Here is a 16,276-nt window from a genome sequence, read left to right as displayed (position 1 = left end):
CTAAAGACCTCCTCCTAAGGTGACCCATTAATGACAACTCTTTTGGTCTAGTCATTCAACTACTTAAAAATCCACCTACCTACATTATTGCTCAGTTTTTATGTCTCCATCTCTTCCACAAAGATACAAGAATCTTTAAAACGTTTTGATGAAGTCTAAGTATGTTATGTGTCTTCAGTATTCCCCTGATTTACCAGTCTATTTACCTATCGAAAAATGAAATGAGGGTTGATCTGGCACGACCTGTTCTTGATGAAGTTATATTGATTATTAGCGATCACTTCTTCCATTTCTAAGTACATTCCTTTAATAATATGTTTTAGAATTTTGTCTGAAACCTAGTTAAGTTCTTTGCCCTATGATTTGCAGACTCTACCCACTTCCTTTTTTTGAAAATCAGGATATTGCCCTTTCCTCAATCTTGTGCCACCTCTCCTATTCCCTAAGACAGTGGCTCTGTGATCATATCTGCCAATTAAAAAGTTATTATCTTAGGATGTAGCTCATCTAGCACTGGTGACTCCAACTCAATGAAGGCAGCTGGGGATTCTCTTACCATCTCTTCTTATCTTTGTTTTTACCCTTGTATTCTATCCTTCCTAGTTCAAAGAGTTTCCTTCTTGGACAAGGGAACAGAAACAAAATTGGAGTTGAATAGTTCCGGCCATCCACCCTGATTGCAGTCATCTCCCTTTTTTCATTCTCCTCCTCTTGGAGAGCTACTACAAACTTTTTTGTTTACATTTGTGTTCATCACTAGCTTTAGCTCATTATAAATTACAGCTCTCACAAAAGAATGCAAGCTCCTCAAGGCGGGGCTTGCTTCATTTTTGCCTTTGCATCCCCAGCACCTGGCACAGTGCTTGGCAAACAGGAAGGACTTAATAAATGTTTGCTGATTGACTGTTTAGATCTCAATCAACAGTGCTCAAGTAAGTGCATGAACATCTTTCTACAACGAACTTAAAGTAAATACTTGATCAAATGCTGCATCCTTTCCTTCATGCTTTATTTAGCCTTTATTACAAGGACCTAGTGATGATGCCAAATTTTAACGGCTCATTTTGAAGACATTCAAGTGATCATGAGAAGGAATATAAACTCCACAGCAGCCAGGGCAAAGAGATTTGCAGAAAGGCACAGAGGCAAAGTAGGGCACACTGTCCTGGGAGAGGTTGTTATAGGAAAGTACTAGGATCTTTCCTTTGGATTTTTCCAAATGGAAGAGTTTCAAGACAACATTCATGTTGTGACAAAGAGTGTGAAGGGCTAAGGGGAAGAGAAGAAAATATTATACCTGTTTGTTTTTGCATATCCAGCTATCCTTCCATTCATTCATCCATTTTATTATATCTGTATATACATAAAATAATATGTGTGTATACATGTTTATATTTTTTCCAGAAGGCCAGAAACCATTATAAAGTATGGAATGACAGCTCTTAAATTGGATGCATAGTTTCAAAAACATATGATATGGACCTGCCATGGATTACAAGGCACCTCTGCCGTTTTAAATTTCAGATAGCATCTAAGGGGCAAAGAGAAACTAGGTGTCAATCACTCATAGTTAAGAGAGCTTCCTGGTCTGGGAAATAATTACACCATGAAAATCCGCCTTTTATTTTCTCAGGGACTTAAGAATTATTCCACCATTCATTGGCCTTGTGAGTTATTGAGAAATGAAGAAATGGTCCTAAGGAGATGACACAGATGATGAAAGTAAAAAGAGATGAATAATTGCATATGCTATTAGCTTATGCTTCTGTAGCTAGAGAGACCTAGTGACTTTGTAAGTAAAAGGTAAAAGAAAAAAGAATCCTTTTTTTTTCTGTATAGCATTTCTTTTTATTTCTTCATCCAGATCCAAGTATAAGATGACATGATCCACATGTAGCTCTGATTCAATAGCAACAGCAGAATATTCAACGCTGGCTGTGACATGAACAACAATTTAAAAAAAATTAGAGTTCCAAATTCTCTCCTTCCCTCACACCCTTCCCCTATTCACTGAAAAGGCAAGCAATAAGATATCAATTATACATGTGAAATCCTGCAAAACGTATTTCCATTAGCCATATGGCAAAAAGAGCAAGAACAATTAAGGAAGTGAGAAAATTATACTTCAATTTGTACTCAAGAGTTCATCATTTCTCTCTCTATGGAGGTAGACAGCACGTTTTCATCATAAGTCCTTTAAAACTGTCTTGGATCATGGTATTGTTCAGAGTAGCTAAGTCTTTCATACAGTTGATCTTTGTTGTTACTGTGCACAATGACCTTCTCACTTTACCTGCATCTTTTGTAAACAACATATTGCTGGATTCTAATTTCTAATCCATTATGCTACCTGCTTGTTTTATGGGTGAGTTCATCCCATTCGCTTTCACAGTTATGACTACTAATTGAGTATTTCCCTCCATCCCATTTTCTTCTGTTTATTCTTCTGTTTTTATTCTGTCCTTCCTCAAAAGTCAGTTTTGCTTCTGATCACTGCTTCTCTTAATTCACCCTCTCTTTTATCATTCCCTCTCCCCTTTTCTATTATCCCCTTCCCCTCCTGTTTCCTTACTAGATAAGACAGATTTCTATACACAACTAAATGCGTATATATACATATATAGATATATTCATATACACACATACATACATATGTATGTATATATTTTTTCTTCCCTCTTTCAGCCAATTCTGATGAAAGTGAGGTTTAGTATTGCCCATTACCCCCCTATTTTACTCTCCATTGTAAAAACTCTTCCTTGTATGTCTCCTTTAAGTGAGAAAATTTTCCCCATTCTCTCTCCCTTCCCCCTTCTCCCAGTGCATTCCTCTTTCTTACCCCTTCTTCTTTATTTTTTTGGAGATCATCCCAACATAACTGAGTCACATCCATGCCCTCTGTGTATGTAGACTCCTTCCAGCTGCCTTAATAATGATAAAGTTCTTAGGAGTTACAAGTGTCATCTTCCCATGTAGGAATGTAAGCAATTTAACCTTACTTAATCCTTTATGATCTCTCTTTCATGTTTACCTTTTAATGCTTCTCCTGAGCCTTGTGTTTCAATGTTACATTTTCTATTGAGCTCTGGTCTTTTTTATCAGGAATGCTTGGAAATCCTCTATTTCATTAAATAACCATTTTCCCCCCAAGAAGGATTATACCCAGTTTTGCTGGGTAGGTGATTCTTGGTTGCAATCCTAGCTCCTTTGCCCTTGGGAATCCCAAGCCCTCTGTTCCTTTAATATGGAAGCTGCTAAATTTTGTGTGATCCTTACTATGGCTTCATGATACCTGAATTGTTTCTTTCTGGCTGCTTATAATATTTTCTCCTTGACCTGGGAGCTCTGGAATTTGGATAATCCCTGAGAGTTTCCCTTTTGGGATCTCTTTTAGGAGGTGACTTGGTGGATTCTTTAAATTTCTATTTTACTCTCAAGACCTAAGATACTGGGGCACTTTTCCTTTAGAATTTCTTGAAAGATGTCTAGACTCTTTCTCTGATCATAGCTTTTAGGTAATCCAATAATTCTTAAATTATCTTGCTTTGATCTATTTTCTAGGTCAGTTGTTTTTATAATGAGATATTTCATATCTTCTATTTTTTTCATTCTTTTGACTTTGTTTCTTGATGCTTCATGGAGTCATTAGCTTCCACTTGCCCAATTTTAATTTTTAAGAAATTCTTTTCTTCAGTGAGATTTTATACCACTTTTTCCATCTGGCTAATTCTGCTTTTCAAGGAATTCTTTTCTTCAGTGAATTTTTGTGCCTTTTTTACCATTAGGCCAACTACAGTTTTTTAAGGTGTTATTTTCTTCAATATTTTTTGGTGCCTCTTTTATTTACCAATCTGTTAAGTCTTTTTTTTCCCCCATAATTTTTCTTGTATCACTCTCATTTCTTTTCCCACTTTTTCTTCTACTAGTTTTAGCTCTCCCAGAAATTCTTGTTGACCTTTGGTCCAATTAGCATTTTTCTTTAAGGCTTTGCTTGTAGCTGTTTTCACATTGTTGTCTTTTAAGTTTATGTCTTGGTCTTCCCTGCCACCTAAGTAGCTTTTTATAGTCAAGTTATTTTTCTGTTGCTTGCCCATTTTTCCAAGCTATTTCTTGACTTTGAACTGTTGTTAAAGTTGGCCTCTGTTTACTTGGGGGTGGGGAGGCCTTGTCCCAAGCTTCAGGTTTTTGTGCTGCTATTTTCAGAGCTAGTTCTGAGGTCTGCAAATTTTCAGTGGTGTGATCTGGGGAGAGAGGTGGTCACTGCTGTGGTCTTTCCCCAGGAAGGGTCCCTGCTTCCTTGCAGCCATAAGCACTAGAGCTCTTCTTGGACCTGGACTTGTACCAGTTCTCCTGCTCTTCTGCAGCCACAAGTGCCAGTGCTCTTCTCTGCTCTGGAACTGAAACCGGACCCCTGCTCCCTCGATCACAAACCCTCCTCTCTGCCCTGGCACGACAACTCAGAACATCTCTGGGCTGAGAGCTCCTGAAACTGCTGCTGTTACAGACACATCCAAGGCCTGCTGCTGGTGCTGTTAGCTACTGTGTGTACTCCACACTGGCCTTTACCCTGGTGTCACAGACTTCTGTCAACCTCCTAAGTTTTTTTAGGCTGGGAACATGTCTCACCTTGACCTTTTGTTGGCTCTATCACTCCAAAATTTGATTTGAGGCCCTATTTTAAAGTTGTTTGGAGAGAAATGTTGAAATAGTTCAGCTGGGCTGCTGCCTCTAATCTTGAGCTTTTCAATGCTTTTTGATTGTTAATTTTAATTTTTTGAAGGAAAGAATGGTAGGTTAGATTAAGAACTTTGTCCTAAAATGAAACAAATTATTTTACTTGAATTAGAAAATTCTAGGGAAAGTTGTCTAACCTAGAGACAGAAGACTATTACAGAGTACCTCATCTGAAATGCAGTGGGATGTGAGAGACATTTGAATAAAGGAATGCTGAATGTTAAGACAAAGAATAATTCCATTCTGAATATGATTTGGATCTCTACTGCTAGCAAGAAAGGGTCTCTCACTGGAACTAACTATATATTAACAAGAAATAAAATCTGAGGACACTTAAATTCAGGCAATTTTTTTCCTCCTACCAGAGGAGGAAATATAATGTCCTTATATTCTATAAAATTAAAGGAAAACAAAATCTGTAGGGCCCTATTTCTGGCCAAACTCTGGTCTAGTTTGTGACTGCTCTAGAAATATTTAATACTGAAAGCAGTGTCAACTCATAGAAAGATAGCTCTAGGTAATAAAGTCTACCATTGGATCTCTCTTTGATCTAAAAACAGTCTAATGGAAGTAGAGATAAGCCCCTAAGTTATCATACCAGTAAATGAATGACAATGAGTATTTAACTACATAAACTAGAAAAGACAAGCTTGAAACATCTCCTAATTTGCCTCTGGCTATTACCAGTTCAAATTGATCAAATGCAAAAGTACATCTATGACATTTGCTCTGCTTTTATAACTTGAGCCTCAGAATTTCAGGGCTCAAGATACTGATTTTTGCCCACCTTTGATACTGTTCTCACATTCAAAACACCACTACCAACTACTTATAATAAGTGTCTTAATCACCTCGACCAAACTGTCACACTGGTCCAAATGTAACATGGCACTCTCTCTATTTTTTTAGGGCAATCAGAGGTTAAGTGACTTGCCCAGGGTCATACAGCTAGTTAAGTGTCAAGCGTCAGAGGCCAGATTTGAACTCAGGTCCTCCTGACTCCAGGACCAGTGCTCTATCTAGTGTGGGCCTCCTTGCTGCCCCAACATGACACTCTTAGTGAGAGAATGACAATAAAAGTAATGAGGACTTTTTACATATATTGTGACCATGGACAAGTGATTTAACTTCTCAGTGTCCTCAAGACAACTCTCTAATACTCTAAGTTATAGATGAGCTGCTAATATCAGCGTAAGTGAAGGGGATTCCCATATTATGAGTCCCTTTATACCGACTTTACTACTCTGAATTCTCTTTCAAAAGAAACGTGTAAAATAAACAAAAAGACAAACAAAAACAAAAAACTCAAGCTGTTTTGTGGGAGATGTTTTAATATGGTAAATTTAATATGGTAATTTTAAATAACGATTTTTTCAGTGTATGCCTATTTTTCTTCCTTGTCAAAGGTCTCATTTTAGATATATGTGCTAATATTTGAATTAACATATTATAAAGAGCATATTTCTGGTCTGAAATCCAGCTAATAATTGATTTCTTTTACAAAATGTGTCAAAAGAGTGAAACTTAAATACTTGATTGTATTTGTAATCTTATCAGAATGGATGTTCCCACAGTTATGCAGATTTTGACCTATCCAGAGCTGTCACCACCACCCCCCCCAGCCATCTGGTGTAAATCTGGGCAGTATCCTCCTATAGCTTCATCACAACAAGGCACCACTTCACTGCAGCCTGCTTAGATGGATCATCAGTCTCTCCATTACCCTCTGTGCCATTCATGAGAATTATAAAAACAGTACTTTTTAGTGTGGCAGTGACAGCCTTAATAAGCAAAAAAATAAATCTTATAATGAAGAAACAGCCTCCGTTCTTACCATCCACAAGATAGATCCAGACAACTGTTCAAACTGATGGGAGCCACTCCACCGAGATTTTACTGTAGCCAGACCAAAATCCCCTATTTTTACTGTGAGGTCTTCATGAAGAAATATATCTGAGGTGTAGTAAGTAAAAGAAGAATAACATCTAAATCTTTAACAGTACAAACACCACAAAAAGTTGTAGATGGAAGGAATCTAATTTCTGTAACTCTGCGAATATAACAGGTATAGTTTTTAAACAAGCATCACTTTTTATGACTTTTCTTGTTACCGAGTTTGTTTTAAAAATCTTAAGTCCTATTTAAAACTACACGACCCACTCGCAAGTCCCATATTCTCAACACCAGGAACGAGCAGGCAAGAAGCCACCCTCGGGTTTTTTTGGAAGACCTACAAGCATCCCAGAAGAGCTACTAAGGTTGGCGGGATGACGACTCTGGTCAGAAACGCCTGCCACTTAGAGGCGTTGCAGCAGTACCGGAAGGTGAGGTGACAGACTCAAAAGGGCTACTGTTGAGGGAAGACGAGGGTAAACAGCTGTGCTTCCTTTCTATTGCCCCGCTTCACGTATTATGTAACTTTATAACGGCGGGCTGTCACTGAGCAGGCCGAGAGGGACCTTAAAGTCCTAGAAGCCACCTCCCAGTAACTTCCTGGTGAAACACGAATAAAAGGCGGCTGTCAGAGAGCCTCGGCAGATGCACCCTTGTGCTTGCTCATTCAGAGAACCCAAGTTTCTCAAAGTCAGAGTCATGGCTGGATCCCAGTCGATACCTTTCACTTTAGTATTATGAAATTTAACATGCAAACGGAGGAAATTCTATAACAGAAAAAGGCAAGTTGTTTTTATATTCTGCAGTCACACTTCTGTTTTTTGTTTTTTTTAGGCAACTGGGGTTAAGTGACTTGCCCAGAGTCACACAGCTAGTAAGTGTAGAGTGTTTGGTCTGAGGCCGGATTTGAACTCAGGTCCTCCTGACTTCAGGGCCGGTGCTCTATCCACTGCGACACCTAGCTGCCCCCTGCAGTCACATTTCTGAAAGGATACTATTACTCTTGAGGTCTCTGTGGATGATTGACTTGGCGTGTAAGTAACTGGGGAAAAAGAAAGCAACATAAACCAAAATTATTTTAGCTTGAGGAGCATGACGAGAATCCCTGACTTCAAAATTTACAGTACATACTTAAATCATGAAACAAATTATCATGGAAAGTTACACTGTAATGGTCTGTAGATATGACGAAAACTAAAATTTACCACTAAGCAATTTAAGACTGCACCTTTACAGTATAACTAACACTATATGGTTTTCTATAAAAATAAACTCTTCTAGCTTAATCTTCTATGACTCGCATATACGAATCCTCCACTCCAGCCAAATCAGTCTATTCCTTACTTACTGAATATGCTTTGAGGTTTTGTGTTTTGTTTTTTTTTGTACCTCTTTACTATTTTCCCTCCTTGGTCCCTTCTTCACCTAACCAAATCGAACCTATTCTTAAAAATCTCTCAAATTCTACTTCTCTCTCAAGTCTTCCCATGACACCAGTTAGGAGGTACCTTTCTTTCCTCTAAACTCCTAGAGAACATAATGGTCAAATTGTTTATTTGTTACTAATAGCCAGTGGTAAATGACAGTAACTTATCTTTCCAACATATTTATCTTATTTCCTTTATTAGATTACAATTTCTAATAGAGATAGTACTGAATGTCCTTAAATAACTTCCACAATTACAAGGATCAGATTGCACATATGAATAGTCACTGTGTTTATTCTCAAGTCAAATGATGGTACCTAGGCTTTAATGTTATCCAATAATCCAATGTCAGCTTTGTAGAAAGGGAGAATAATTTTTCATCCTTAACTTTATATTTGGAAGGAGTGCTCCAAATTGGATAGAGAGCTGGCATAAGACCAAGAAAGGTCTGGGTTAGAGTCCTGAGACACACTGGCCTGTGACCCTTGGCAAAGCACTTAAACTCTCATGGTCCCAGACAACTCTTCAAGTCTTTCTAAGCTGGCGATCTGCATTGATGGGAGAGGGAATTTCCTCATTTGGAGTGCCCAGAACCAGTGAAACCACCCCCCAGCCCACCCAAACCCCTTCTATACATTACAAAATTCTTCAGAATAGAAAGCCTACAATTCAGCATTCAATTACAAATTCTCAGGCAAACATAACAGAATTTTTAACTGATAAATATTTCTTAACATTATGTATACCATTAAAAAGAATGTTTAATTTTATCATGTTAATAATAATCTCTTCAGCATTTTAAGGCTTATGAAGTTTTACATATATTATCTCACTTGGCCTTCACAACAATCCTGTGAAATAGATGTTATTATAAATACTCATTGGTGGCGCAATGGATAGAACTCCAGCCTTGGAGTCAGGAGGACCTGAGTTCAAATCTGACCTCAGACGCTTGGCATTTACTAGCTGTGTGACCCTGAGCAAGTCACTTAACCCCGATAGCCTCACCAAAAAGCAAGCAAACAAACAAACAAATACACATTTTACAGATGAGGAAACTGATGCTGGGAGGGAAAAGGGAGGGAACAAACATTTATTAAGACTTACTCTGTGCCAGGCACTATGCTAAGCACTTTATAAATATTACTTCATTTGGTAGATGCTATTATCTCCATTTTACAATTGAGGAAACCAAGGCATGAAAGTAAGTGACTTGGCCAAGGTCACACAGCTAAGTAAGCTAAAGGCCACATCTGAATTCAGGTCTTTCTGACTCCAGGTCTAATTCTCTATCCACTTGTACCACGTAGCTGCCTCCTAGGCAGAGAGGTTCAGTGACTTACTAGGAAGTACCTGAGGCAGGGTTTGTACTTAGGTCTTACTGGCCCCGAGTTTAGCACTTTCCAATAAGAAAACCCCCTCTATCGATACCAACAGACATCCTCTTGGCAGATTATAGCCTTAAAGGGTGCCTTGGAGACTAAGAAGTGACTTACCAAAGGTCACACAGCCAGACGTAACAAAGATTTGGGATCTGAACCTGAGTCTCTCTGAGGGTGAGGCCAACTTTCTATCCACTCTGACAACCAGCTACCTTATATTAATATCTGTATATGTATACTACCAATACACGTAAGAAATACAAGGCTCACAGCTCCATGGCCACAGACTATACCTTTGATCTTAACCAGTCATTCTTCAAATAGGTAATGTAAGTCCAGAGGGAAACCAGAAGGGAGAGAGAGTTGATGAATTAGTTACTACTACTGAGGAGAGGAGAAAATTCTAAGTGCTGACTGTGGGTCAGGATTATATAAGCTCCAAGAGGAGCTTATCCTGGTATCTTCCTTGGCCCCTAGTATAATGCTTTTTATGTAGTACAATGACATAAGAGTCGTTGAATGAACGAAACTTTGATGTAACAAATGAAACGTCTTAATGGGGTGCTGGGAAGCTTTTAGGAGCCAGGGTAGGTCACTGGTTTTGGTGTCAGCTCAGCTGGTCCCAAAGCTGCAGTAGTGTAACCATATCTTGCTACTTCATTTCAAAAAATGGTATTTCTATTTTAAGCCCGCTATTTCTAGAGGATGGTTACTAGCCATGATGGGAAATCAGATAGGAAATAATACGCCTATGTCTAGCTTCTAGTAATAACTCAAAATGCCTCCAAAATGAGGATAATCATGCTATGCTAGCACTAAATATAAGTTGAGCTAGGCCCCTAGGAACCTGTTCATTTGGTATCTATACATATAGATGCTGGACCCCATTTCTCTTTTTCTTTGGTGCTTAGGAGTGAACTGACATAGCCATCCCAATGGCTATCAAAAGGTATTACACATCTCTATCATATGGCTGCCAAATATCCTACTTGCTCCTCTTATAATCTGATTCAGAATTGTCAGATGCCTAGATGAAAATACAGACCCTCAACGTTCCCTGCTCTTTCCTTCCTCACTTCCTTTAGCCCTACTCTTGGGTCCCCATTCTGATCTTCCTTCCCAAACTACTATGCCCTCTGGAACCTCCCAAGTTATTATCAACAAATTTCTCTTTATTTTAGCTCTCTAATACTCTGCCTATCTTCTTTCATTCATAGAAACCTGACTTCCCTTAGACCCCTATTTCATTTTTCTTTCAAGCCTCCTGCCATACTAGGCCAGAGGAATGACAGGCATACTTCCTGGTCCTCAGTGTTCTTTCCAGACCTAAAGTAGTTTCCTCAGCGGCTCTCTCTCGGTAATGTCTCTTCCAGAGAGGTTTACTCCATTCATCTATATCAACACTATCCATGTTGCTGTTGTAGTCATCTACTGGCCCCCAAGCCATTTCTCCTATTTTCTTTTCTTTTAAATAATTTGATATTATATTTTCCCCCAATTAAATGCAAAAACAATTTTAACAATTTTTTTTTTCAAATTCTGAGTTCCAAATTTTCTTCCCCTCAACTCCTCCTGCCCCCTAGATAAGCAATTTGATATAGGTTATACGTGTGTAGTCACGCAAAACACATTTCCATGGAAGTCATACTGTGAAAGAAAACACAGACCAAAAAAAAAAATCCAAGAAAAATAAAGAAAAAGCATCTTCTACTGGCATTGAGGCTCCATCAATTCTTTCTCTGGAGATGGATAGCACCTTTCATCATAAGTCCTTCAGAATTATCTTGGATCACTGTATTGCTAAGATAAATAAGTTGTTTACAGCTGATCATCACATAATATTGCTGTTAGTGTGTACAATGTTCTCCTGGTTCTGCTCACTTCACTTTGCATCAGTTCATGTAAGTCCAGGTTTTTTTCTGAGAACATTCTGCCTGTCATTTCTTACAGCACAAAAGTATTCTATCATAATCATATACAACAACTTGTTCAGCCATTCCCCAATTGATGGACATCCCTTCAATTTCCAATTCTTTGCCACCACTAAAAGAGGAGATATAAATATTTTTGTACATATAGATCTTTTTCCTTTTTGTTTTTTCTGTCTTTGACTTTCCTATTTTCTCAAGGAGTACCTGGCCTTCAATCCTCCCCCCCTCTCGAGCTTTGTTCCCACCTGGAGATTTCAATATACATATCTGATCTCCATCAAATATCTGGGTTTCTTAGTTGATTAGCTTCTTCAACTCCTAAGATCCTTTAGGTCACGGGTTCCTTCATTTTATCTTGGCCACACACAGGAATGGTTATGCCTGTAAGTTCTCTATCACCATTATCCAGTACTATGAAATTCCTCTTTTGGATCACAATGGATCACAACTTCCTATCCCTCCATCTTCCATATGCCTCACTCCTGCTAATCCTATGCTTTACCTTCACTGAAAGCCTCCAAGTATGCCACCCTCCTACTCTATCTACCCTGAACCAGCCTCACTTTCCACCCTTCAAAGCCTAAACTCTAAAGTTAATCACTATCGAGCCAACTAAAGTTATACGTCATCTACCCTTGAATCTATTGCTCCTTTGTCCTACTGTCACTCATGCCTTGCTAAACTCAGACACTAGAGGTTATCCCTACCACATGTCTCCTCCATTCCCATTCTTATACGCCTTTGAATGTCACTGGAAGTAGTCACAAAATCATGTTAACTAGTCCACTACAAATGACTTCACCTGGGTCCTTCTTACTTCACTAAGAAAATAGAGGATGGGTTAGTTGTAAGTTCTCTCCTAATCTTGACCTTAAAACCTCTCAATAGCACTCCTCACACTCTCCTTCTTGAGTCTAGTCTTTGAGGAAGTCTTCTTGCCAAGGCCACGTGCTTTGCTTATTGCATTTGACATCGATGCCTGAGCATCTCCGGTTGCTTACCCCATCAATCATTCCTTGTCTTATCTTCAATCTCTTCTTATTTACTAGTTGTTTCCTTGCTATGTATGAACATGCCCAAATCTCCAAAAGAGTCCTCACTTGATCCTGATATTCCCATCAAGGTATTGTGCTATATCTTTCCTCCTTTTAACAGCAAACTCCTAGAAAGAGCTGTATATACTCACTGCCTCCACATCCTTATCTCCTCAACCCCCCTGAAAGTTGACTTCCAAACTATCACATGATTATAACTGTTCTCTCCCAGGTTACTAACAACCTCTTATTTGCTAAATCTTTTCTCAGTCCCCATTCTTCTCCCCATCTCTGCAGCTTTTACCACTGCCGATAGCTCTCTCTCCTTCCTAAACTTTCACTGTCATTGTTTTCTTCTGGTTCTCCTCTCACTTGACTCTTCCATTTCTGTTTCTTTTCCTGAATCAACTCTAAAAAGCTTTCGAATGGATGTTCTAGTGTCTCTGACATCTAATCTATCTTTCTCATAGCTGCTACAAAAGCTTTCTAAAGCACAAGTAGATGTCATCATGTCACTCTCTTACTCAAGAATATTCAGTGCCTCTCTACTGTCTCTAGGAAAAAAAAATACAAACCCCTCAGCTTAACAGTTAAATCCCTTTACCTCAGTCTGGCCTACCTTTCCAGACTGATTTTACATTACTTCTCATTCATATATTCAATGTTCCAGACAAACTGGCATTCTTCCTGCTTCACAAATTAGGCATTTCTTCTGCCACATGCTGCCTGAATATATGAAATATACTGACCCCTGATTCCGGCCTAGTAGACTCCTTAGCTTCCTTCAAGGCTCAAATTAGGTACCACTTTTCATGGGTAAACTCTTTGCTGATTTCTTTAGTTTTTGATATTCTTCACCTCCTTAAATTATCTTATACTAATTTAACTATATTGTAAATGTCATATATTCCCCAGGAAAATGTAAGCTTCTCGTAGGGCCTGTTTTACAACTTGTTCTTTATCTCAAGGACTTAGCACAGTACCTTGGTACATAATGCTTGCTGAATTCATTTGAATGTGGGATATTCCACTTGTGTTCCCCATTCTCTCAAAATGGTCACTATTCATTCAGGCCTTACTTTTAGTTCTGTTAAGTGGGTAACTTATTTACATATCGAAATCAAGAACATCCATGGCAAATTTATGGTCATTTTTAGTTACTTTCTGAGATTTCATGCTTGGCTAACAAACAGCATTGGGTTACATGACAGAAGACATTAATATATGTTCCCTGTTTCACCTTTTGGTGAATTCCTTGTTCTCTTTCACCCCTGCTTTAATCCTCCTTTTTTTGTCAGACTATAAAATACATATTCATGACCTCCAAATTGGCCTCTGTCATTATAGTCTGACATTTATTTTCCATGCTTTCATTTACAGGTACAAGTCAGAGTTGCTTTGTATCCCTATCAGTTACAAAGCTTTAACCTTTGCCATTCCCTTGAAGCCTACTCTCTCCATCCTTCTGGCCAACTCTGAAGTTCTGACTCTTTATTCCCTTCCACAAAATGCTGATTTCCAGTCTTACTGGTTAAGCCTGAAGAATACTAATTTAAAATATAAGCCCCTTGGGAAAAGCATCTATTCTGTATTTGGATACCCTGCCATATAGTAACGGTATTTACTAAATTTTGCTCAGCTGAACTGGACTTCTGAATCTTATCATTTGTATAATCACAACTATACCAAATTGCTCAGATGAGTCTTCTGACACTTAAAGCAAGATTTTTTTTGGGGGTAATTTAACCAGCAGTTTAAATGGCATGTTTAATATTTGCTATGACTTGGTATGTTCTAATTGGTATAGTGGTCATTTATTTGAACCTTGATGTAATACAGTCCATAAAATTCCCTTAAATACTTAAGAGGATTTCAGAATTAGGCCCATTTTTACATACATGATAAGAACCATTCACAGAATTTTAAGATTTCAGAGCTGAAAGGGACCTTAGAGATTACCTAGGCTCAGCTAAGTTAAGTGACCTTCCTAAGGTAGTCTGTGGCATGGCTGATGCTACAATTCAGACATTCTGAATCCCAACCCAGTGCTGATAGACAACTCCATGTTTAATAATATTAGTAGACAGGCTAAGTAGGTTTTTTTAGTCTTTAAATGAAAGAATAAAAAGGTACTTAAGTGCTTATAGTTTGCCAGCCTTAGACTAAAGGTTCTCTAATTTCAATATTTATAAAACTGATTCCTTTCAAGAAACAGAACTTATAGTTATAATGGCAAAAGCATGCAGAGGGAAATGTCCTAGACTGGGGAGATCTAACTAGGATTGTGCAAAGACTGAAAAGGTGCTCTGGGGCTAGGTTATAGTGATCCTTGAACATGAGAAAGCTTGGAACTCATTTTGTAGGTTAATTGTTAATAAGTGACAAGTCTCTTCTGAGTACCCTCTAGATATAAAGCACTGTACTAGGAACTGGGGGTGGGGAGAGGACAGGGGGTAAGGAGGAGAAGGGTGAGAGGGAATAAGAGAATAAGGTATATTCCCCACCTCTCAAAGAGTTTATAACCTAATAGGAAACTATTTTTTAAAAATTCTGAATTTAATGAACACTAACCCCACCTCCCACCTTTCCATACAGAGAAAAGAGGATCATATATGAAAACATTAATATCTGTTACAAGTACTTTTTTAAAAAAAGTATAAAATAAAGCCAAAGCTAGCCTATTTGTGGCTCCTTCTGAACTTCCTTCAGTTCTCATCTGTGAATTTAAAAGATCCTCTTATTTACTGTTTTTGCCAACGCTATTGGTAGTTCTTCTCTCCCCTCTCTTTTCCTCACCCTAAATAATAATAAAAACATGATTCTTATAACAAATAAGCCTAGTTAAGAAAAACAAATTCACAGATTTGCCATGTCCCCCCCCCAAAAAAAAAATTTAATTCTCCCCTTTGAAATCATCACTCCTGACAAGAGTTATATAGCAAAGTTCCTTATGAATTCTCTGGGATTGTGCTTGGTCATAGTATGGATCAGAGTTCTTAAGTCTAAAGAATGGATTTTAATAAACTGAGAGTAAGACAGAAAGTCTTCCAAGGCTGGGGAGTGAGAAAAGGGAAGGGGATGATAGTACATGAGGGATAATATCGTATAGATGTGGAGGTTAATGAGAATGGGAACAAATAAAGAGAGAACAGCTCAACTAGGATCATTTGGGAATAATATGGAGTTAGATGATTGAAAAGGTAGACTAGAAAGTGAAGTTGGAATAGGGGGTGCTGGATCAGGAGAACAGGGAGGAATGGAAGGACTATAGGTCACAGTGAGGAGGACAAATAGTTCTCAGCAAGAGTAAGACCGAAGTTTAGGATCAGAGAGGTGTATTTCAGAGTTGAAGCACATGGAGGAGATGATGGTGAGATTAAAATTGCAGGGCCATGGGCTGCTGCAACAGACAAAGATGTAGGTCATGGAAGTTGAAGGGGTTGGTGACCTGTTGGCCACAGTGTTTAAGGAATGTTAATGTGTAGACTTAAGTCCCCAAGTATGGGGGCAGGAATTGTAAAGGAAAAGTTGACTGGAAGAATCACTTGCAGACGAATAGATTCGAGAAATAAGGCTTTGGTGCAGATAATAAAACACATATAAAATCTTCACTTTCTTTAACTATGGGTCCTTTGAATTACCAAAAATCTAATAGAAGTGACAGGGACATAATGCAAAGAAACAGTTCTGGTGACTAACACCTCACCATATAATCAGAGCCAGTGCAATGAAGATGTTATACTGAAAACATAAAATCCTACCTCAGCAAAAATCAAGACAAGTTATCTCAGACTTAAATCTCATTAAAAGGAAGCTTAAATGAATTCTTTATAACTCATAGCTCACAAATACTATTGTATGGCTAACACGTTTCA

General features: G+C 38.3%; 1 protein-coding gene across 6 annotated transcripts in view; it reads right to left on the bottom strand.

Moving 5' to 3' along the window:
• BRAF (B-Raf proto-oncogene, serine/threonine kinase) overlaps positions 1-16,276 on the bottom strand; it is a 162,350-nt gene that overhangs the window by 27,787 nt on the left and 118,287 nt on the right. For all 6 annotated transcript variants that reach the window (XM_078153351.1, XM_020998143.2, XM_078153339.1 and 3 more), the window contains 2 exons: positions 7,623-7,669; positions 6,569-6,687 (listed from right to left, as the gene is read on the bottom strand). In XM_078153351.1, coding sequence (XP_078009477.1) covers positions 6,569-6,687; positions 7,623-7,669 — 166 coding nt within the window. The remainder of the gene's footprint in view (positions 1-6,568; positions 6,688-7,622; positions 7,670-16,276) is intronic.

The sequence above is a fragment of the Phascolarctos cinereus genome, unplaced genomic scaffold (genome assembly GCF_003287225.1).
Source record: "Phascolarctos cinereus isolate Bilbo 61053 unplaced genomic scaffold, phaCin_HiC Scaffold_1;HRSCAF=81, whole genome shotgun sequence".
In the NCBI taxonomy this organism is placed as follows: domain Eukaryota; kingdom Metazoa; phylum Chordata; class Mammalia; order Diprotodontia; family Phascolarctidae; genus Phascolarctos; species Phascolarctos cinereus.
The sequence above is the reverse complement of the archived record's forward strand: the minus strand, read 5'-3'. Positions and strand labels throughout refer to the sequence as shown.